The sequence below is a fragment of the Labeo rohita genome, chromosome 6, assembly GCF_022985175.1.
Source record: "Labeo rohita strain BAU-BD-2019 chromosome 6, IGBB_LRoh.1.0, whole genome shotgun sequence".
Lineage (NCBI taxonomy): Eukaryota > Metazoa > Chordata > Actinopteri > Cypriniformes > Cyprinidae > Labeo > Labeo rohita.
This window is the reverse complement of record NC_066874.1, coordinates 29,402,952-29,426,436: the sequence shown is the minus strand read 5'-3', so window position 1 is coordinate 29,426,436 and position 23,485 is coordinate 29,402,952. Positions and strand designations below refer to the sequence as shown.

The 23,485-nt window shown below is 33.6% G+C and overlaps 1 protein-coding gene across 4 annotated transcripts in view; it reads left to right on the top strand.

Annotated features, from left to right (window-relative positions):
• rap1gapb (RAP1 GTPase activating protein b) overlaps positions 1-23,485 on the top strand; it is a 93,898-nt gene that overhangs the window by 27,833 nt on the left and 42,580 nt on the right. For 2 of the 4 annotated variants that reach the window (XM_051111427.1, XM_051111423.1), the window contains exons 1-2: positions 11,381-11,533; positions 15,513-15,548. In XM_051111427.1, coding sequence (XP_050967384.1) covers positions 11,490-11,533; positions 15,513-15,548 — 80 coding nt within the window. In that variant the 5' untranslated portion in view covers positions 11,381-11,489. Of the gene's footprint in view, positions 1-4,265; positions 4,373-11,380; positions 11,534-15,512; positions 15,549-23,485 lie in introns of those variants that run through there. The other 2 variants (XM_051111434.1, XM_051111433.1) reach the window with 2 other exon arrangements.

Below are 23,485 nucleotides of genomic sequence, written 5' to 3'. Positions count from 1 at the left end.
AATAGGTAGCCAGTGCAGAGACTTTAAAATTGGGGTAATATTTTATATTTATAAAAATATTTTATACATATATTTTATATGTAATATTTATGTTTTTAGGTCCGATAAGTCTTATCTGAATTTAATAGTAGAAAATTATTGGTCATCCAGTCTTTTACATTTTTAACACACTCTGTTAACTTCGATAATTCAGAAGTTTCATCTGGTCTTGTTGAGATATATAGTTGAGTATCATCAGCATAACAATGGAAACTAATCCTGTGTTTTCTAATAATATTACCAAGGGGCAGCATTTATTGCATCATTGCCATAAAAGAGCACTTTTTGTTTCTCCAAAGAACCATTTAGTAGATTTTAAACATTTAAAATTCCACTATAAAGAATGTTTTGTGGAATGGAAAGGTTCCATGAATGTTAAAGGTTCTTAAAACCACAGATGCCAAAAAAGAACCTCTATTTTTCAGAGTGTAGAAATGTCAGATTGCTCTTCTGAGACCGTAATGAGATTATATAGAGAGCAAATGGAGACTTTTTCCCCCAAAAATATGCTTGTAATTTCTACTTTACATTAATTTAGAGAAAACAAATGAGTTCTCAGTTTTGCTTCTTTTAAAGGTCAGTTTTGTCCCTAAAGTTGCCTAGGGTAAATAAAAAAGACAAATAAGACTATTGCTAACATATTAGTTGTTCTTAGAAAGAAGTTGAGGATAAATATTTAAGTTCACACTGAAATCTCTGACTTTTCTGAGCATAATTGAAGCTCACTTTGAAAGGCTGCTCTTTCTCTCAAAAGAAAAATTGAAGCTGAAGACTCCTTGCTTTTCTTTGAAACTCATTGCTTGGAGAGAAGAGATCATATTTGTGATTATTCTGCCGGAACATCTGCAAACAAAAGTTAAAGATTTCAGTATGTGACCCTGGACCACAAAACCAGTCGTAAGTTAGCACGGGTATATTTGTAGCAATAGCCAACAATACATTGTTTGGGTTACAATACATTGTTATGCCAAAAATCATTAGGATATTAAGGAAAGATCATGTTCCATGAAGATATTTTGTAAACTTCTTACTGTAAATATATCAAAACTTATTTTTTGATGAGTAATATGCATTTCGATTTTTTTTTTTTTTACACCCTCAGATTCCAGATTTTCAAATAGTTGAAAATCTTAATTTTAATTAATTTTACTTTATCAAAGCTTAATTTTTGATTAGTAATATGCATTGCTAAGAACTTAATTTGGACAACTTTAAAGGCACTTTTCTTAATATTTCCATTTTTTTTTCATTTGCACAACTTTAATGGCAACTTTAAAGGCAATTTTCTTAATACTTATTATTTTAATATTTTTTATTTTATTTTTTTTTGCACCCTCAGATTCCGTATTTTTAGTTGACCATCTTAATTTTAATTTTAATTAATTTTAATTTATCAATACTTAATTTTTGATTAGTAATATGCATTGCTAAGAACTTAATTTGGACAACTTTAAAGGCACTTTTCTTGATATTTAGATTTTTTTTTTTTTTTTCCTTTGCAGCCTCAGATTCCAGATTTTCAAATAGTTGTATCTCGACCAAATATTGATTTGATATGATGTACAAATTTCAATTTTGAAAAAAATGACCCTTGTGACTGGTTTTGTGGACTATGGTCACATATGAGAATATAAATATTTCTCATCAAATTCTTCCAAGACCAAATGGTCTGAGCTATGCTATTCGCATTAGTTTTATAGATCAGTTGGCTCCATTTAAAGAGTCTTAGGAGAAACATCTCAGACTGTCTTCATATGTAAATGACTTAGAAATGAAAAGTCTTCAAAATAGCTCAATTTTTCTCTGGTAGTATCTCTGTAACCGTCCTGTCTGTCTATTTGAAATGCATTTATGCAGACAGGTTCACTTAGGTTGCATAGAAAGTAGTCAGTGATGGTATTCCTGTTCGGTTAAAGAGGGTCATCTTGTGAGTCTCATTTACTGCAGATTTCACCCAGACACACACATATGCACACAGCATTTCACTCTCACACTTTGAGACACATTCTTTGTGACACATTCTTATCTCTTTTTTTCCCCCTCGCTCGCACTCGCTCTGCTCGTCTGTGATGTCTCAAGCAGCCTCGGTCTGCCGGCAGCGCTCGCTCATCTGGAGGTCAGACACACAGTGGGGGGGAGAGATCGGTCGGACAGAACAACACACGCTGGCTGAGATCGGTCAACCCGAGCAGTAAGCCATGAAACGGTGCCGCAGGCTTTGAAGATCACACTGAAGAGCAGATCTGAGGCGAAGCGCGCAGAGAGCAGACGAACTGTGGCGATATATGAATGTGCAGATTCCCGAAATGTGGAGGAACTTTATATGAATTACACAGTCCACACTGTCACTTACTCCGGGTGCTTTGAAGAATGAACTAGATTTTTAGAGTACTAAACTCACCATTGCTTTCTAAGGTGTTGATGGGTGTGAGTGTATTTAGAGCTGCTGTGTCTTGTTTGGGTGGTGTTAGTGATTTGACTCACTACTGTGATTTTCATGTGTCTAGTAATGTCTAATAGTGTTTTCAGACTGAGGCCTGTGATCAGTGTTAAAAAATTGTTTTCAGTAATTAAAAATGGAATTCAATATGAATATTAGATGAAAAACTTAGATTAGGTGAAGAAATTTCTAAACAAAGATTCAAAATGTTGCCTTGGCAACTAACTTAAATAAATATGAGTGAAATAAATATAATATAAACTAAAATTTAAATATAACACCCAAAATGTAAAGAATCTACAGTAAAGTTTTAAAATTAAAACAGAATTGAGAAACAAAATAAATAAATAAAACAAATAAAAATAAACGCACAAAACAAATGTGCTAAAATTAAAATGAAAAACTTAAAAATAAAACTAAAATTGAAATACAACAATCAAAATGTAAAGTATCTAAAGTAAAAAATTAAAATTAAAGCTGGATTGAAAAAAAAAAATAATAAAAATGAAAACACAAAACAAAATTACTAAAACTTTTAAAATGAAAAGCTTTAAAATGAAAAATTAAAATGAAAAGCTTCAAAATTAAACTAAAATGTAAATATATCAACCAAAACGTAAAGCATCTAAAGTAAAAATTTGAATTAAAAGAATTGAAAAAAAAACTAATAAAAAAAGATAAATGCACTAAACAAAATTACTAAAACATAAACTAAAATTAAAACGAAAAACTTAAAAATATAACTAAAACTGAAATATTAAGTAACTACAGTATCTAAAGTAAACATCTCAAATTAAAGCCAAATTGAAAAAAATAAATAAATAAAATAAAAATGATAAAATGAAGGCACAAAACAAAATTACTAAAACTTAAATAAAAAAAAAAAAAAAAAACGTAAAAAAAAAAACTGAAAAAATTGAAATATAACAACCAAAATGTAAAGTATCTAAAGTAAAAAATTAAAGTTACACCAGAATTGGGAAAAAAAAAATCTTAATGAAAATAAAAATGATGAAGGCACAAAACAAAACTTAAACTAAAATTAAATTAAAGAACAAAAAAAAAAAAAAAAAAAAAAAAAGATTTTAAATTAATAAATAATTATATTGTAAAAATAATTTTAAATATACACTGTCAGTTTGTGGAATTATTATTTATTATTTATTATTATTTATTTACAAAATGCATTTTGGCTATAAAAGAACAACACCAAAATACTGTAATATTATAAAAGTAGTTTTGTTGTTGTTGTTTTTGTTGTCGTTTTGCTTTGTTTTGCGACACAAAAAATAGTTTTGATTTATTTTTAAATGTTACTTTCATTGGTATATAGCTTATGTTTTAGAATATCCTTTTTCATTGCCACTGCCTTCTTAAGCTTGCACACTGGTCAAATGACTTAATTTTCTGTAAAGCTGCTTTAAAACAATAAAATTTTTCAGCTAATACTTTAGTAATAAATTAAAATATTGCCTTTGTTGTGTTAAAAGCTTTGCTGGAAGAGAGAAGCCGGAACCTTGCTCAGACGGAGGTTATTTGATTGGACTCCCAGCATTGCTTGCTCACAGCCTGAGGCAGTCCTGTTTCTCGTATATAAGCGCTCTGTGAAAACTTGTGTACTTCTTCCCAGCAGACTGCAGATGTAAATTGATGGGTTTCTGTAGAGAACACATGCTGTTGTCGTTCACGGCGCACTTGGTAAATAACATGAGTTCTTAGAAAAGAAACGCACACGGCCGTGTATTCACATGTGGTTGTCTGCTTGTGTGTCTACATGTGCTCTCAGATGCCCGCCGCTATCCAAAGTGCTGAAAGAGACAATAGACGGCATTGTATCTCGCAGCAGACAGCGGTACGTGTTGCCAGGTAACCACACCTGACATTGAGCTGAAGGTACGCCGTCTTAAAACCTCACTCTTCTCCTTTTATTAACTCTTCCAAGGAGTCTGTGCTTTATTGTAAAAGTGTGGTCACCTTTTGGGGCAAAATATTGTGGGTGAAAGAAGCTAAACTGTCAATAGTGTAGCATTACATCCATCAGCTCTCACACAGTAGTCACTGTTAAAGGAGAACTCCACTTCCAGAACAACAATTTACAAATAATTTACTCAGCCCCTTGTCATCTAAGATGTTCATGTCTTTCTGTCTTCAGTCGTAAAGAAATATGGTTTTTGAGGAAAACATTTCAGGATTTTTCTCCATATAATGGACTTCACTGGTGCCCCGATTTTGAACCTCCAAAATGTAGTTTAAATGCAGCTTCAAAGGGCTCTAAACGATCCCAGCCGAGGAAGAAGGGTCTTATCTAGCGAAACGATCGGTCATTTTTTTCAAAAAATAAAAATTTGTATACTTTTTAAGCACAAAAGCTCATGTAGCACAGGCTCTGGGATGTGTGTCCACGATGCTACGAATTAGTAATGGGTCGTTCTTAAACGATTATTTCATTTTGAACGAATCTTCAATATGACTCAGGACGAACGAGTCGTCTCGGGGAGTGATTCGTTCAGTCGCGCATGTGCAACATCCTGTTAGGTTCTGTACTGGAATTGGTTCACCTGTTTTGAGTCTTCGGGTTTTTTGAGTCATTTGTTCATCTTATGGGGCTGTCATGTGATGAACGGACGACTCAAACCCGAAAACTTGTCAGATAAGAGGTGAGGTGAGCTACTCATAGACTAAAGACCATCTACAATGAATTAATCTTTTCTGTTTCTTATAACATCATAGTTTTGTCTTTGTGTTTGTAGTGATCAACGTTTGTGTAACCAGGAGATGTGTTAGGGAAGTAACACGTAACATTTTAATTATATTTTGCTAAATGGAAACAAAATGATTCAAAAAGATTCGTTCATTTTGCTGAACGAGACTCAAAGGTCCGAGTCTGTAAAATGTTTTTTTTTTTGTTTGTAAACAGCGTTTACAAACTTACTTGCACTTTCTTAGTCTTTGCGCGTTCGCTTTGTAAACACAGGTTCTGTAGTTCCACCTTCGTTCCGCGTGACCTTTTGACGTGATTCAATAGTAGTGTCATGGATGCGCTTCCCAGAGCCTGTGCTACACGAGCTTTTGTGCTTAAGTATTAAAAAAACAGATCGTTTTGCTAGATGAGACCCTTCTTCCTCGGCTGAAGGCAGAAAGACATGAACATCTTGGATGACAAGGGGGTGAGTAAATTATTTGTGAATTGTTGTTCAGGAAGTGGAGTTCTCCTTTAACATCAAGCAGCTTTCTGCTGGTTGACATGGTGAATTTGCATGACCTACTTGAACGCAAAATCTGCATCTGAATATGCAACTTTTTTTACCCCTGGAATTTCACAGAGCATTGGTAAATATGACTACACAGAGAGTTTTCTACTTGTAAATATGACTTTAAAAGCTCTTCATGTCCAAATGCACTAGGTTTGATTGTGCATGAGCGTGCATGAGAATTCACTATAGGCAAAATGACTTAAGAATACTCTTAATAGTGCTTTTTTGTCCTGTTTTACAGAATTTCCATTATTAGGTGAAACTTGAGTAGGCTGCAGCATGCTTGATTAACTTATGGAGAAGTAGCAACATTATATCTTAAAGGGATAGTTCATCCAAAAATGAAAATTTGATGTTTATCTGCTTACCCCCAGGGCATCCAAGATGTAGGTGACCTACAGATGTAGGTGACACCTACATCTTGGATGCCCTGGGGGGGCAGATAAACATCAAATTTTCATTTTTGGGTGAACTGTCCCTTTAAGAGTTTAATTGACCTTTGTTTTTATATATGGTACTGTAGTGTTTTGTGTTGAATTGTGGGATGTGCATTGGGAGTGTAGTACCACATGGTGGCAGTGCTGATCAGATCCCTTTCTGCCATATTTCTGCTCTACGCTTTAAGCTTTCCAGGAACTAACTTACTGGCCTGGCCTGAATTCAGCTAACCTACTCCCTTAGAAACCAGTTCTGCACATAGACTTCATTTAGAACTTATTGCAGGAAATACTGTCCAGCTTACAGCAATTTAGACCTGTTGATGCCTTTTGTGTTAAAGTAAAAAGGGCATCTTTAATTTCCTGTAAATTGAATTTCTTTACTGTACTTGTCAGAGATTTATTCTGTTATTACTGAGTGTGTCTGAATATCTCAGTGTTCAGGCGCCATGCTGTTTGGCCTCTTAAAGGACGCTGCTGCATAACTTGTTCTTGTAGCTGCTTTTGACTTTTTTGACCTGCTTTTAATAATGTGTGTGTGTGTGTGACATGGGCTGTTACAGACTAATTAATCTCCTGGTGCCCTTCCCATATCAGCTGTTCACAAATTAACCAGAGTAAATAGTCTTGTTTCTACCTACATGTGTCCCCATAGAGGACACAGAGAGAGGGAGATGGAGAGAGAGAGTACGTATGAGTCAAAATGGCAAGGATGCATATTAAGTCTTAATTTATTAATTTTGGGGCCAAATATGTTCATCTAGAACAATGCTATAAAAAATTTGACCAGTCACAGCTGGTTAACCAGTGACGGACATTTTAATTATTTTTCTAACCTCAAATATTCAAAAGCCCAAATAATAATAATAAATCTATCTATCTGTCCGTCTGTCTGGCTGGCTGGCTAGGATCAATACAATTTTTAAGTTTTTTTTTTTTTTTTTTATGCTCATCAAAGCTGCATTTATGTTTTTATTAATTTTGGGGGAAAGTATGTTCATCTAAAAGTCCAAACCAAGAACAACACCATAAAAATTTGACCAGTTACAGCTGGTTAACCAGTGACAGACACTTTAATTGTTTTCAATTTCCAGCCTCTAATATTCTAAAAAAGTCCCCTCCCCCCAATAATAATAATAATAATAATAATAATAATAAAAAAGTTATGAAATATTGCTTAATATTTCATACCTATCTATATATTTTTGATCAATACATTTTTTAAATGTTTTTTAAAGAAGTCCCATGCTTATAAAGTCTGCATTTATTTAATAAAAAAATACAGAAAAACTGTGATATTTGTGAAATATTATTGCAATTTAAAATAATGGCTTTCAATTTTAATAAACTTTAAAATTTTATTTATTACTGTGATGCAAAGCTGAATTGTCATCAGCCATTACTCTAGTCTTTAGTGTCATGTGATCCCTCAGAAATCATTTTAATATGCTAATTTATTATCAATATTGAAAACAGTTGTGCTGCTTAATATTTTTTTGAAACCTGTGATACTGTTTTTTAGGATGCTTTGATGGAAAAAAAAAAAAAAAAAGTTTAAAAGAACAGTGTTTATTCAAAATAAAATCTTTTTTAACTGCTTAAAAAAGTATCCTTATACAAGTTGTCAATTTAACACATCCATGCTAAATATATATAATTATGTTTAACATTTTTGCCATTTTGCCGCCTTTATTCATATTCATAATGAAAATAGGACAAGAAATAATAGACAATGTGATTTGGATAACTGTAAAAAAAAAAAAAAATGCAACTGCATATTTTACAGTTTAATAAACCTTTTGAGTCTCAAATGCAATGCAATTTTCTTGAAACTACATAAAAACCCTTGTCAGACCGACAAAATGATCCCAAATGTTGTCTCACCTAGTCAAATATTCATATTGTTGAAATGTTAAGGCTTTGTGAGTGCCCAGCATGAAAAAAATATGCAGTTACTGTTATAGGATTATTATTTTTTTGTTTGCTGACTTCATTTAAACTTTTTTGTTGTTGTTTTGTCACTATTGTTAGTTATTTGTTGTACTGTGATGTAAAGAGCTCATCTTTTTAACATTCGTCGATTGCTACCGTTCTTGAGGTTTGTGTCTAGTTTTGAGGCCTAGAGTATGTTCAACCACTTATATCCGTTTCTTGGACATCTTGGTCTTGTAAGATGTTTTACAAACACATATTAGGCTAAGTTATCCATTAAGGTTTCTATAACATTTCACTGTTTGCCTTTCGTAAATAAACATAAAATTGATAACACACTCTTTTTTTCATCTGGGAAACAGATTTTTATTTTTTTTTTGTTATTGTTTCAGTTGCTGTGATAAGAATTTTTAGGAAAATAAGACAATCAGCATGGCATGAACAAACAAATTTATGTTGGCTGAACAAAGTATCCTTACTGAACAGATCTAAAAAAAACTATTGTTGAGAACTCAAAAATCTTACTGCATCAAATTGCCTTATTTTACTTATAGTATCACATGAATCCTAGACAAATAGTAATACCCACCAATAATTGGGGCTCTCTGAAGTGACGTCCCTTTAAAAATGAATGGTCACCTTTAGCATTAGCTGTAGGAGAAGAGCTCTAATGGCTTTTGTCTCAGACAGTCTGACCCCATGACACGACATTTCAAAGTGATTATGAAATGTCCTGTGCCGCAGAAACTAGACGCCCGTCTGTCTCTCAGATCAGGACACTAACGGCTACCCAACCTATTAAATAATCTCATTTATTGAATTGACTTTGGATGTCCCCTTGGGTCACTTTTGATTGTTTTAGACTTATTTCAAGGCTCTGGCAAGGGACTAGCTCATCTGGCACACAGAGAATTGGGTAGTGCTATGTATTTTAAAAGTTTGGGATTTAGCATTTCATCACTTGCTCACAAATAAATCCTTTGCGGTGAATGGGTGCCGTCAGAATGAGAGTTGATAAAAACATCACAATGATCCAGAAATAATCCACACCACTCCAGTCCATTGTAATTAACAAAGTCCTTAGTATTGCTTTGTCTAGTGTAAAAGCCATCTTGTCTGAATCAGGAGAGAAATATGCACAGATCAAGCACCCTTTATAAGCGAATACAGTTTTAAACAATTGGTTTTTGTTGTGAGAGGACAACAGGGGATGAACTTTTTCTTGAAATTTTGCCCAGAAGTGACTGTTTAAAAAGTAAAATTGGTTTAATGATGCATTTGCACCCATTCACTGCAAAGGATCCACTGGTGAGCAAGTGATGTAATGCTAAATTTCTCCAAATCTGTTCTGATGAACACAAAAACTCATTTACATTTTGGATGACTAGAGGGTGAGTAAATTTTTAGCAAATCTTCAATTTTGGGTGAACTATTCCCTTAATTATTTTTCATTTGGAGTTTCATGAGACACATTAATGACTTAAATGAAACATGAGTTTAAAGTTTAATGAGCTATAAAGGAGTAATGGGTTTTTACCATAGTAACGGTCATTCTGCTATTAAGTTCAATAAAAAATAATGATTGTTTAACAACTAATGTCAACAACTAATTGAGAGAAAGAGAAACAGGCAAGCAAGAGATGTTTAACTACTCACACTGAGCTCTCCATCAGCTGATGTGAAATCACATTGTGCTGTTGCCGTTGTTTCCGTACAGCAAACATGCATTTATCTGAGCCTGAGGTTACCAAAGGTTATATATGTTAGTCTTTAAGAGATCTGCCTGAGAAAATAGTACAGCTGGTTCTCAAGTAACTTTTAATTGAAGAAGTTCTAGTACGTTTATTAAATATAATATATCATGGTTTTAAATTCATCAGTTGTACAGCACCAGTGGGAGTGTTTTATTATGTTAGAGCTTTATATTCAGCGTTGAGCAGAATGCAGAATATATTAATGCTTCCATTTGCTACATTTCCACCTGTACAAACTGTTCAATATGACCACAAAAAAAGACTTTGTTTATTTGTGTGTGTGTGTGTGTGTGTGTGCTTGTGTGTGTGAAAACATAAAAAACCTTTTAACCCTCACATCAAAAGTTTCATCACTTTCATTAAAAGTTTTTGAATTTCTGAACATTTTTTATATTTTTTACAGAAGTCTCTTCTGCTCACCAAGCCTGCATTTATTTGATCCAAAATACAGCAAAATCAGTAATATTGTGAAATATTTTTACTATTTAAAATATTTAAAACAGTTGATTGAGTACATTTTTTTTCAGGATTTTTTTGATGCACAGAAAGATCCAAAGATCAGCATTTATCTAAAATAAAAAGCATTATACATGTAATATGTAACATTATACACTATAGTATTCAAAAGCTTTAATTGTGTTTTTCTATTATTATTAATGTTTATGAGTAATAATAAATTTTGAGCAGTAAATCAGAATATTAGAATTATTTCTGAAGGATCATGTGACTGGAGTAATGATGTTATAAATTATATATAAATATTTATATAAAATATGATGCTTTAAAATCGCAGGAATAAATTACATTTTACAATATATTCTAATAGAAAAGATTTATTTCAAATACTAAAAATATTTCAAAATTTTACAGTTTTTTTCTGTATTTTGGATCAAATAAATGCAGCCTTGGTGAGCAGAAGAGACTTCTTTAAGAAAAAAAACATTAAACATCTTACTGTTCAAAAACATTTGACTGGTAGTGTATTAAAAATATAAGAATTGTGTATTTAATTATATTATTACTAATTGCCTTAATTTTTATTTAATATTAGTTATTTAATTTTTTTTTTTTTGGCTTAATTACACATTTTTATACATTTTATATATATATTATATATATGTATGTATATATATATATATATATATATATATGTATGACACACATGATTGACAACTCTTAATTCGTCAATTATGGTAAAAATTGTATGATAGCATACAACCAGGATTATGATTAATCATGTTAGATCTGGGTTTTGACTTGTAAAGGTTTTTACAGCTTCTCATAAGGCTGGGTTACATTTTAAACGAGTCTTTAAAAAGTCTTTAAACTCTTTTAATCTTTTCATTTGTTTCTTTTCTTCCTCTTGGACCTTTATGTTAGTCGCTGACCTATATGTGTGTGTCTCAAAGTAAAGAAACCATTTGATAGACACGCACCTGCTCACAGCTCTGGGTCCTCCGTCTCAGGTAGTGAAAGGGAGGGAAGAGAGGAGGGATGGGAAGCAGAGAAGGAGGGACACGCTCTCACACACTGAGACAGAGGCACAAAACAAGTGCCCTCTGTCAAAGAGAGAAAGAGACAGACGGAGAAGAAGAGGCTGTCAGAGTAGGAGGTTAAGAGGAAAAACAGAAGAATGTCTCACAGGAAGAGGAGCTTCACTTTTGGAGCATATGGGGGGTAAGAGACACTACTGGAGATTTGTGTGGGACTCGTATGTGGGACAAGGACGGATGACGGTGGCTTTGAATGTCATGTTTTAGCTGTTGTAGTTAATGTTCACTGATTATTCTGTTTGTTAAATGCCCAATTTCTCTTGTAGGATCCAGTGTTATTCATTTTTCTTACTAAAAACTTGATTCATATATTTAGCGTGAGCAGTAAACATGATGTCTTCTAAACAGTGTTTATACCATGACACTTGTGAATGCTTGATTCTGATTGGTTGATGCATGTTGGAAGGTGCTAATTAATTTAGTGCATGGTTATGAAGTAGTTCCAGGTTTGTTGACAGAGTTTCGTATTACTTCGCAATGTACTTCCCAACGAGTAAGAGTGTTTTTGTGAGGTAAGTAGTTCTTTTCAGACTCTTCAGAAATAGTGGTAGGTTTTTCAGGATTTCAGCTTTAATATATAGTGTTTAAGTATATATATAATTTTAATGTAATAACCACCAAATGTATGGTGGTTTTAACTATCTAGAAGCAGATAAACTAATTTAATAACTGGATTATTTTATTCTAAAGTTTCTTTTATTCACAAAAGTAAGTTATTACATGCACATCTGTTATGCTTGCACATTTTGTCACTTGATTCTGTGTTGTTACGCCTGCTTGGTTAAAACGGTTCAGTTGAGCTGCTGACGGTTTGATGATCTTAAGATGATGTCAGCTCACTCAAATGTGTTTTTCTGACAAAAAGGGATGATGGAAACATGAGTCATGTAGTAATTTGTTACATTCATCTTGCCCCTATCTCTAAAACGTGAAGTTTTAAGCGGTTTTGTGTTGAAATAACACATTAGCCATAAAGACATTGTGTATTGTGATACACCTGTTGCTCTTTGGCTTTTTACCCACATTGTCAGGTCTAACAGGTTTGTATTTTGGATTGCATACACATTTTGAAACTGGTTCTGTTTGGTCCAGCGTGTTTACGGACACATGCTTGCACAAACACACACTGATCCCTCATGTGGTGGTTTTATAGGCCTTGTTTTTACACTGGGCTCCAATATTTACTCCTGGACTCATGGGGTATTTGCAAGGCATTTGTGTAAACTGAGTGGTTTGTTTGTGTCATATACAGTTTGATTTTAGTTTTTAATAAAATGGCATATAATGTTGGTGCTAATAGCCTAGCGGTTAGCCCACTGACATGTAGTGCAGCTGCACCTCGGGTGACCCGAGTTAGAGTCCCAACTCGTGGTCCTTTGCCAATCCCGTTCCCAACTCTCCACCCAGTACTTTCCTGTCAATCTCTACTGTCCTCTCTGTTAAAAAGCATGAAAAAGGCCAAAATGGCATATGACAAAAAAATTGCATATGACATCTGTCAATGCTTTTTGGACCTATATTTTATACATTTATCTTACATTGCTGGTTTGCACATATATCTATATAAATCCTGTTTAATGATTTAAAGTTGTAGTTTGCCCAAAAACTTATTACCCTCAGGCTAACCAAGATGTAGATGAGTTTGTTTCATCATTAGAATTGATTTGGAGTAATTCAGCATTTCATCACTTGCTTTTAATAATGGATTTGTTTCTTACAAACACGCAGCTTTTTGGTTCATAGGATGTTAACTGATAGACTGAAGTGGTGTGGATTACTTGTGGATTGTTGTGATGTTTTTGTCAGCTCTAATTCTGACGGCACCCATTCACTATAGAAGATCTGTTGGTGAGCAAGTGATGTAATGCTAAATTTATGATAAAGAAACAAACTCTTCTACATCCCGGATGGCATGAGGCTGAGTAAATCTTATGCAAATGTAATTTTTTGGTTTCCTTTTCCTTTAGTGAAATTACAAAACTGAATCCTCCTGGCATGCACTTAAATTCAGCAATAAGTCATTTAAGCATGAAATACCCATTTGATTAAATAAAATGCATGTAAAGTACTCTCCCAGTCAAAAGTTTTTGAACAGTAAGATTTTTAATGTTCTTTAAAGAAGTCACCAAGCCTGCACTTATTTGGTCCAAAAGAACAGCAAAAAAAGTAATTTTATTGTTTAAAATCTGTTTTCTGTTTGAATATAATTTAAAGTGTAATTTATTCCTGTGATCAAAGCTACATTTTCAGCATCATTACTCCAGTCTTCTGTGTCACATGCTCTTTCAGAAATCAAATTAATATGCTGATTTGCTGTTCAAGAAACATTTTGTATTATTATTATCAATATTTAAAACTGTTGGGAACATTTTTTCAGGATTCTTTGATGAATAAAAAGATTCAAAGATCAGCTTTTATCTGATATAAAAAATAAAAAATACAATGTTTGTTTTTGTTTTGTTTTTTGGGAAAGAAATTATAAAAATTAATACTTTTATTAAGCAAGGATGCTTTAAATTGATCAAAAGTGATGATAAAAACATTTAGAATTTTACAAAAGATAAATGCTGTCCTTCTAAACTTTTCATCTATTCATCCTAAAAAAAACCTGAAAAAAATTCTGCTTACCTGTTTTCAACATAATTTTAATAATAAATGTTTTTTGAGCAACAAATCAGAATATTAGAATGGTTTCTGAAGGATTATGTGACTGGAGTAATGATGCTAAAAATGCAGCTTGAAATCACAGGAATAAATTACATTTTAAAATATATTCAAATAGAAAACAGTTCTTTTAAATGGTAAAATTATTTCAAATTTGTGGAGTTTTTGCTGTACTTTGGATCAATACAGGCCAGGTGAGCAGAAGAGACTTCTTAAAAAAAAAAAATTTAAAAATCTTACTGTTCAAAAACTTTTGACTAGTTGTATAATTAAAATGACATTTTAGTCAGACAACAGCCCTACTTCATTATTCAAAATAATTCACGAAGACTGATAACTTCAGCAGTCAATAAATTATCAAAGTCACTGTTTGTCCTTTCCCACAAGGTTATGGAAATATTTGTTACTCTATGCTCTACCTGAAGTGTTAACTCATTTTGTTGACACAACAGCCACACTTTTCCCTCACACTCAGCAGAAGGTTGGAGGACACACTAGTGCTATGATTGACAGTGGAGGTCTGACATTTACAGCAAAGTAGTTGGAGATATCCTGAAGCAGCGGCCTCAATTTTTTTGTTTAAGGATTTCAAGGTTATTGATTCTTGTTCAAAACTTTCTGACAAAATGCATGTACTTGGCATGTGCATAAATGATGCACAATGTCTTTAACCAAACATAGGGGTTTGTAGAACCACCTTGTGGCAAGATACAAAATGACACCTATTATGTTAGCTAGAAAAATAAGGTTTCTTTTTCATGCGAATCTGCCATTGTGTTCAGCATTGTCTATTATGATATTCAGTCTTCTGAAAGGTCTTATTCAGAACACATCTGAGGACTGAGCTGTTTTTAAACCCAGCAGAGTCATAGCGTATTCTTAGAACAAAGCCGCAGCTGCTCTTCAGAAAAACGTTAGAGTCTCATTAGCGTCTCGCAACCGCAAATGCCCTCTGTACAATTCTACAGCTTTTGTTGAGCAGAACTGTTGAGTTTTCCATCAAAATCAAAAGAAATGTTATGCATTAACACAAAGTCTGACTAAGGTTTTGCATACCGCACACTGAGAGAGGATGGCGGAAATGTTTCAAAGGATTTTAGTGATGGCAATTGCTTGTATTAATTGATGATGTGCTTCAGTGGTTCTTCACGATCCTATTGGTCCTCACTCTTCGTTAACTTGATAGATTTGCTGAGTCATTATCACATCAAGTCGAGTGTTAAAGTGCATCAGGAATTCGTCAGCAGTGAATTGATTAGCCTTTAGCATTAAGCAGGCTCTGGGTGGAGATTGATTGCCAGAATGTGTTGAAAGCGTGAAATCAATTACTGCCCTTTTTGTGTAATGGCTGTAAGGGTGGTACAGTTGTGTCAGTATTTATGGAAACATTTAAAATGCCTGTGTTTTTTAATAATGCTATGGGTTTTTTTTCTCCACAGAGTGGACAAAACCTTCTCCAGGTCAAGACATATTTGGTAAGTCTTTCTCTTTCTTAACCTTCTGAGTCTGAGGGGGTTTTGGGGCCCTGGAGAAGTTTTGACATGCCCAAATAACTAAAGTCTGTTTATACTGTATTCAGCACTAACTGGGTTACAATAATATGTGAGCAGCATGTATGTACAAATTTGTATTTTTGAGAAAACAACATTTATGCGTGGTTAGTAAAAAACTAAAATGTTTATGTCTCTGAAATAAGGCCATAAAACACACAAAGAAGTTAATTAGTATTCAATTATTTAATGTATGCATTTACACAAACATTTCCTAAAAACATTTGAAATCTGAAATAATAACTTCCTTTCCAAATTAAAGGTCAAACTTTAAGTGATATTTTCCAACTTTTCTAAGTCGGAAGGCAGCATACTTAATTGTCCAAAAAAAAAAAAAAAATCATAATCGGCAAATTTTTATTTTTTCCCCCCCTCTAAGCAGCCTTGTATAGATTATGATAAATGTGCTTAAGAAACGAAATTGAATATTAACTTATTAAACTTAAAATAATATTTCTTGATTTTTTAAAAAAAAAATGTTTTAACTAAATTACGATAAAAAAAAAAATAAGACTACAATTTTAATAGATGAATGCAATAAACAATAGTGCTACAAAGTACCAGTTAAAAGTTTTAAACAGTAAGATTTTTAATTTTTAAAGAAGTCTCTTTAAACAAGAAGTCTCACTAAGCCTGGATTTATTTGATTCAAAGTACAGCAAATAACAGTAACATTTTGAAATACTTCTACGATTTAAAATAACTGTTTTCTATTTGAGTATAATTATAAAATGTAATTTATTCCTGTGATTTCAAAGCTGAATTTTTAGCATCATTCTACTATTCTGATTTGCTGCTCAAAAACATTTATTATTATTAATATTATTATTGTGTTGAAAACAGTGGAGTGTAATTTTTTCAGGGTTCTTTGAATATAAAGGTCAAAAGAACAGCATTTATCTGAAATAGAAATCTTTTGTAACATTATAAATGTCTTAAATATCACTTTTGTTCAATTTAAAGCATTCCTTATTTGAGATAAATCTGATCTTTGGATCTTCTCTATTAATCAAAGAATCCTGAAAATGATGATAATAATAGTAATAATAGTAATAATAATAATAAATGTTTCTTGAACAGCAAATCACCATATTAGAATGATTTCTGAAGGATCATGTGACTGGAATAATGATGCTGAAAATTTAGCTTTGATCGCAGGAATAAATTACATTTTAAAATATATTAAAATAGAAAACTGTTTAAATAGTAAAAATATTTCAAAATTTTCTTGTTTTTGCTGTACTTTGAATCAAATAAATGCAAGCTTGGTGAGCAGAAGAGACTTCTTTGAAAAAACATTAAAATCTGGTAGTGTATAATTTTTTTTTTCCAGTGTATTTCTTATTGCATAGTCAATTTAAACCTGTGGCTTTTGTGTCACATAATTCTTTTCCCCACATTGTACACGTTTGGACACAAGGCACAAAGTTTGTCATCAAATTCCGTAACTGTAAAGGTCACCTCCACTACTGTATGATTTGTGTGAGCGGTTGAAAAGGCCAGGTTGGATCTAGTTACCTCACAAATACGAGCAAACTCTGATTTTGCATCAGCCACCCCCACCCTGTACTGCTGGTGGAAAGTTTTACGCCTGCTTGACTGACAGCGTTATTACTATAGAGGGAGCTGGTTATGTGTAAAGCTGGTTTATAATGGCTGTGAAGAGGATGTGTCTGGAGAGAAGAGAGGGAACGTGAAGGGAGAGGGCGAATGGTGGAATGTAATTATGGCGGGACCTGGGTTTCACTCCACGTGTATCATCCCAGATGAGCGCCGCAGTGCATGCTAATGCGACAAGAGACCCAAGAGAAATGGCACACACGAAAAACTATCATTATCTTATTCCTTTTCCCTTTCTTTTCAGTTGTTTTCTCTCTGTTTTCCTCCTTTATATCACCCTCTCTGACTTTTCCCCTTTTCACTCTCACATACTCAGGCAGTAAGTGCTTCAACAGCTCACTTTGGTTGCATAAAACATGAAGTAAACACATTAAATACCCTCATGCTGAGGTGTGTTGTCAGATAAATATCCGAATTTAGTTGTACATGCACTGGAAGACACAAAAGATGTTCTTTGAATATGAAAACACTGTATATGTGTCTGTGCTGTAAGGTGTTGTTTTAATAATGTTGCTATTGCACGTAATGTTTATTTTAACAAATATAAAACTGTAACACTCTGTAATAAACATTCTTCTTAAAAGCAGTACTTACAGTAATGAATTGGCTATAAAGGCAGTTTTAAGCGCAGTTATAACTTTATTCGTTTGCCTTTTCAAGTGCTCTTTTGTCGTGCATGTTTGAAATTTCACTGCACCGAGTCACTTTGCGTCCGAACACTTCCTCTCATATACGCCCACTGCTGCTGTCAGAGCCTGTGCTGTTTGGAGACACAATGCTTTTATGATTAGACCTATTCAGATCAGTATTACGCATCAGCCTGGTATTCTCTTCTGCATGGCATGAATGTCTCTGCTGTTACAGTTGCCGAGACGTGGCCCGTGTAGGCTTTTCTAATCTGGTCTTCATCTTGCAGCCCTGAGAAAATTGTTAAGACAGCTCTCAGATTTATAAGAAACAAGCTGTAAAAGGGCAATTGGGGGCGCTGGATGGGGCGTCCTTGCATCCTTTCTCATGGGACGAGCACGTGCTTGGGATAAAAGCTGCCAGGGACAACAGGGACGCTTTTAAGCGATGCTGTTGATGCAGTGTTAGATACTGCTCTGAAAGGACAACGTTTATAATAGGGTGCTTTGATTTGTATCGTGGTATTGAGTGATTACCTTGTTTATGTGGCGTGGTATTTATATGGTACACCAAGGTACTTGGGACCATCGCTCATGTACCATACATAACCAAAAATCCTTGATATTACCACAGTACAATGTCCAAAAATAAGTTGCAATTAAAGCTGCAAGCAGCGTTCAAAGGGCCCTCGCACCCGGGCTCACCACCACTCGGTGGCTTTAGGAAAACAGCATACGGTGGGCAATATGCATTTAAAGCGGTAAATATAGAATGAATATGTCAAAGTCATTTATATGTGCCAGACTTCCTGCTACCAGGTGGTGGCACTATGACTATAACTGGAAATTGGCATGTAGATGTCTTCAGGCCAGCACTTTTATCAAACATATGAAATTTGGTGCAGATTGAACATGGTATGTTTGAGTTAGTGCAAAGCATGACGTATCTTGTTGCCAACAGGTGGCACTATAATTATATCTGAATATTGGGCTTTAGATGTCTTCAGGGCAAGACTCTTATTGAACGTGTGAAGTTTGAGGCAGATTGGACATTGCATGTTTAAGTTAGTGTGAAACAAGGCATTTCCCGTTGCTAGCAGGTGGTGCTATGATTACAACAGAATATTGGTCTTTAGATGTGTTCAGGCCAGGACTCTTATCGAACGTGTGAAGTTTGGGGCAGATCGGACATTGTATGGATGAGCTACAACACCTTCTATTCCCAGAGCAGTTCGCCACGGACACGCCCTTTAAAGAAAACTCAAGATCTTCACAATTTAACATTGCAAAGGCTTTTAGAGTAGACTGACCAAATATAACGTTGATGTCATTAAAACTCTATGAAGAGTTTGTTAGAGCATAAAACTTGCCACTTCCTGTTGCCAGCAGGTGGCACTATGACTATAACTGAATATGGTCATGTGTTCAGGACAAGACTCTTATCAAACATTAATTTTGGTGCAGATCGGACATTGTATGCCTGAATTATAACAACTTCCTTTTTCTTGCCAAAACATTGAAGTTTGGTGTTGATCTGTTTAAATTTCTAGGAGGAGTTTGTTGAAATGCAACGCTTGAAAATGTCAAAAACTTGCTGAGAAAATTCAAAATAACAGACTTCCTGTTGGATTTCGGACTTCGTACTGGGAGAGTTCTTTGTAGGTATTGGTGTCTTACATGTGTCTACCGAATTTCATACATGCATATAAAACATAGCTCAAGGGGCACTTCGTTGAAGTTTTATAGGTGGCAGTATCAAGCCATTTTGCTGCACCCACTTCTGAAACCCATATCAGATGTTAATTTTCACCACTTTTGGCGTGTGTACAAAGTTTAATATGTTTTCGAGCATGTTTTGGCTCTCAAAAATACCATTCATTTTGGAGAAGAAAAATCAGCAATTCCAATAGGGTCCTCACACCACCAGTGCTCAGGCCCTAATTAGTTGACCTATTTTATTTTGTTTTATTTTATTTATTACTAAATATTAGATAAATTTAACGAATATATAGCTTAAATATTTGTCTAGCTGTAGTTCTGTGCCATTTCTGTTAATCAGTCAAGCAAACACAATTATTGGTCAATGCAATTTACAAAAATCCTCGAAAACAAACTTTGCACAAACGGCAAAAGTGGTGAAAATTAACATCTGATATTTTCAGAATTCAGAAGTGGGTGTGGCAAAATGTCTCAATAGCGCTGCCTATAAAATTTCAACGAAGTGCACCTCAAGCTGTTTCACATACATGTACGAAATTTGGTAGACACATGTAACACACCAATACCTACAAAAAGTCCCCGGTACGAAGTCCGAAACCCAACAGGAAGTCTGTTATTTTGAAATTTCTCTGCAAATTTTGTGCAGTTTTTGACATTTTCAACCACTGTATTTAAACGAACTTCTCCTAGATATTTAAACAGATCAACACCAAATTCGATCTGTGTAGTCTAAAGCCCTTTGTGACATTCAATTGCGAAGATCTTGAGTTTTCGTTAAAGGGTGTGTCCGTGGCAGCCTGACAAACTTTGATGTTTCGCCATGAAAAGGGAAGTTGTTATAATTCAGGCATACAATGACTGATCTGCCTTAAACTCCACATGTTTGATATAGTCCTGTCCTGAACACATGCCCATGCCCATATTCAGTTATAGCCATAGCACCACCTGCTGGCATCAGGAAGTGGCATGTTTTACGCACTAACAAACTCTTAGAGATTTAATGATTTCAACATTATATTTGGTCAGTCTACTCTAAAGGCCTTTGCAATGTTAAATTGCAAAGATCTTGAGTTTTCGTTAAAGGGCGTGTCCTTGGCGGCCTGTTAAAGGTCGATGTTTCGCCATGGGAATAGAAAGTGTTTTAGCTCAGCCATACAATGTCTGATCTGCCCCAAACTTCACATCTTCGATAAGAATCCTGAACACATCTAAAGGCCAATATTCTGTTGAAATCATAGCGCCACCTGCTGGCAACAGGAAATCACTTGTTTTACACTAACTTAAACATGCAATGCCAAATCTGCACTAAACTTCATGTTTGGCAGGAGTCCTGACCTGAAGACATTGAAAGGCCAATATTCAGATATAATCACAGCGCCACCTGTTGGCAACAAGGTACGTCATGCTTTGCACTAACTCAAACATACCATGTTCAATCTGCACCAAAATTCATATGTTTGATAAAAGTGCCAGCCTGAAGACATCTACATGCCAATTTCCAGTTATAGTCATAGCGCCACCATCTGGTAGCAGGAAGTTTGGCACATATAAATGACTTTGATATATTCTTTCTATATTTACCATTTTAAATACATATTGCCCACCGTTCGCTGTTTTCCTAAAGCCACCGAGTGGTGGTGAGCCCGGGTGCGAGCGCCCTTTCAACGCTGCTTGCAGCTTTAATTTTTTGTTTGTTTTTGGGCTGTAGTTCACCCAGATTCTGTAAGGACACTGGTCTAGTGAGGACAGCGATGGTCTTTGGGGGACATTAGTGAGCTATGCCTCACAGCGACGTCATTTAAGTCATCTAAGTTGACAGGATAAGTAAACCCCCAGAGATCTGCGCTTTCACAGAATGTGCTTCAGTCTATTAGAGGTTATTGAAATGCTTGTGTAAGGTGCCATTGAAAACTGTTCACTTCTTTGTGGTGCTCTGGAGCTCTGGAAAACATATTTCCTCTTACCTGGAGTCTGGGAAGCACGAGAGCAGACTGGAACTTTATTTGGGTGGGGTTTACAGTGGAACAGATTGATTATATTTCAATTTCTTACTGTATTTCATGGGCTGGAATTGTAAGAAGACATGAGAGGTGGTTAGACATGAAAAAATGCTGTTGGCATCTAGAATCGGTTATGATTATTTTGAATTGGGTAATGATTTATGTTGTAAATGCATGATGTTTTTGCCTTCTCTGTTATTACTCTGAATCGTGCGTTATTGAAATTCTCACTATGTAATTATGAGATATAAACTCATTTAGTATCTATAAATGACATCTTCACACTAGATTCAGTTTGTTTTGCTGGTGCTTGACATGAAGAGCTAGAGTTTTGGGTCTGTGTGATTGTGATATAGTCTGAAGAGGGCTAATGGAGGTGGTGAATCACCACACAGGAAGTGAAGCTCAGCTCAACATGACAACAGGTGCTTGAGCAGCGGTGATTGGGCCCTTCAGGACGTTGCCCTTCATTTCACCCTAGAAACTCTATTAAATGTGTTGTTTTCCCCCAACTGTTTTTCATCCTGTTTTTCTCTTATCTGACTGTGTTTGCTCAACTTTCTTTTTAACTCTGTTATTATGTTGAGTTTAGTGGAAAACTTTATTATTGGTGTTCTGCTAAACAAACAAACAAACAAATTGATTGAATCTGTTATCAAATAATTAATATAATAGAATATAATGCTATAATATAATATAATAGGAAGAATATAATAATTAATTAAGAAATTACTTTTCTGACTGTTTACACTCAATTTTCTTTTTAATTCTCTGTTATTATGTTGATTTTGATGGAAGAAGAATATAATACAAGTAAATTTCCTAAGCATACTACAAATATAAATGTATAACTTCAGACTCACTTTTAATAAAAAATTTGTCCTTTCTTGAATTTTTGGTAGCCATAAAATGACATGTTGCTCTCACATTATAGACTCTTTTATTATAATATAATATAATATAATATAATATTTATTATAATTACTTATAAGTAATTATAAGTAATATAAATATAAGACTTTTTTTTTATCCTTTCTTTAATTTTTGGTAGCCATAATATGACAAGTTGCTCTCACTTTAAAAACTCTTTTATTATATTATAATATTGTAAAAATGTAATTACATTTATTTTCAAATTGCTAAATACATTTTTAAGCATACTGTAAATATACATGTATAACTTTTCACTCACTTTTATTTAAAAATGTATCCTTTCATTAATTTTTGGTAGTCATAATATGGCAAGTTGCTCTCACATTAAAACATTTTAGTTTATTATAATATAATGCTAATAAATACATTTATTTTTATTTATAAAAAATGTTTTTTTTAATTAATAAATTGTCCTTTCTTTCTTTCTTTTTTTTTTTTTTTTTTTACATTTTTGGTAGCCATAATACTGACAAGTTGCTCTCTGTTCTAAACTCTTTTATTATATTATAATATAATGTTATAAAAATGTTAATAAATACATTTCTTTTCAAACGGATCAATACATTTCCTAAGCATACTGTAAATACAAATGTATAACTTTTGACTCATGTTTAATATAATAATATATAATATAATAATAATAATAATATAATAAATAAAAATATAATAAAAATAAATTAATAAATTACTTTTCTGACTGTGTTTGCTCAAGTTTCTTATTAATTTTTCTGTTATTATGTTGATTTTGGTGGAAAACTTTATTCTTGGTGTTCTGCTAAACAAACAAACAAATAAAAGGACTGAATCTGTTATCAAATTATTAATGTAATATAATATAATATAATATAATATAATTAATATGAAGAATATAATATAACAAAAATAAATTAGTAAATTACTTTTCAAATTGTAAATTTCCTAAGCGTACTACAAATATAAATGCATAACTCTAGACTCACTTTTA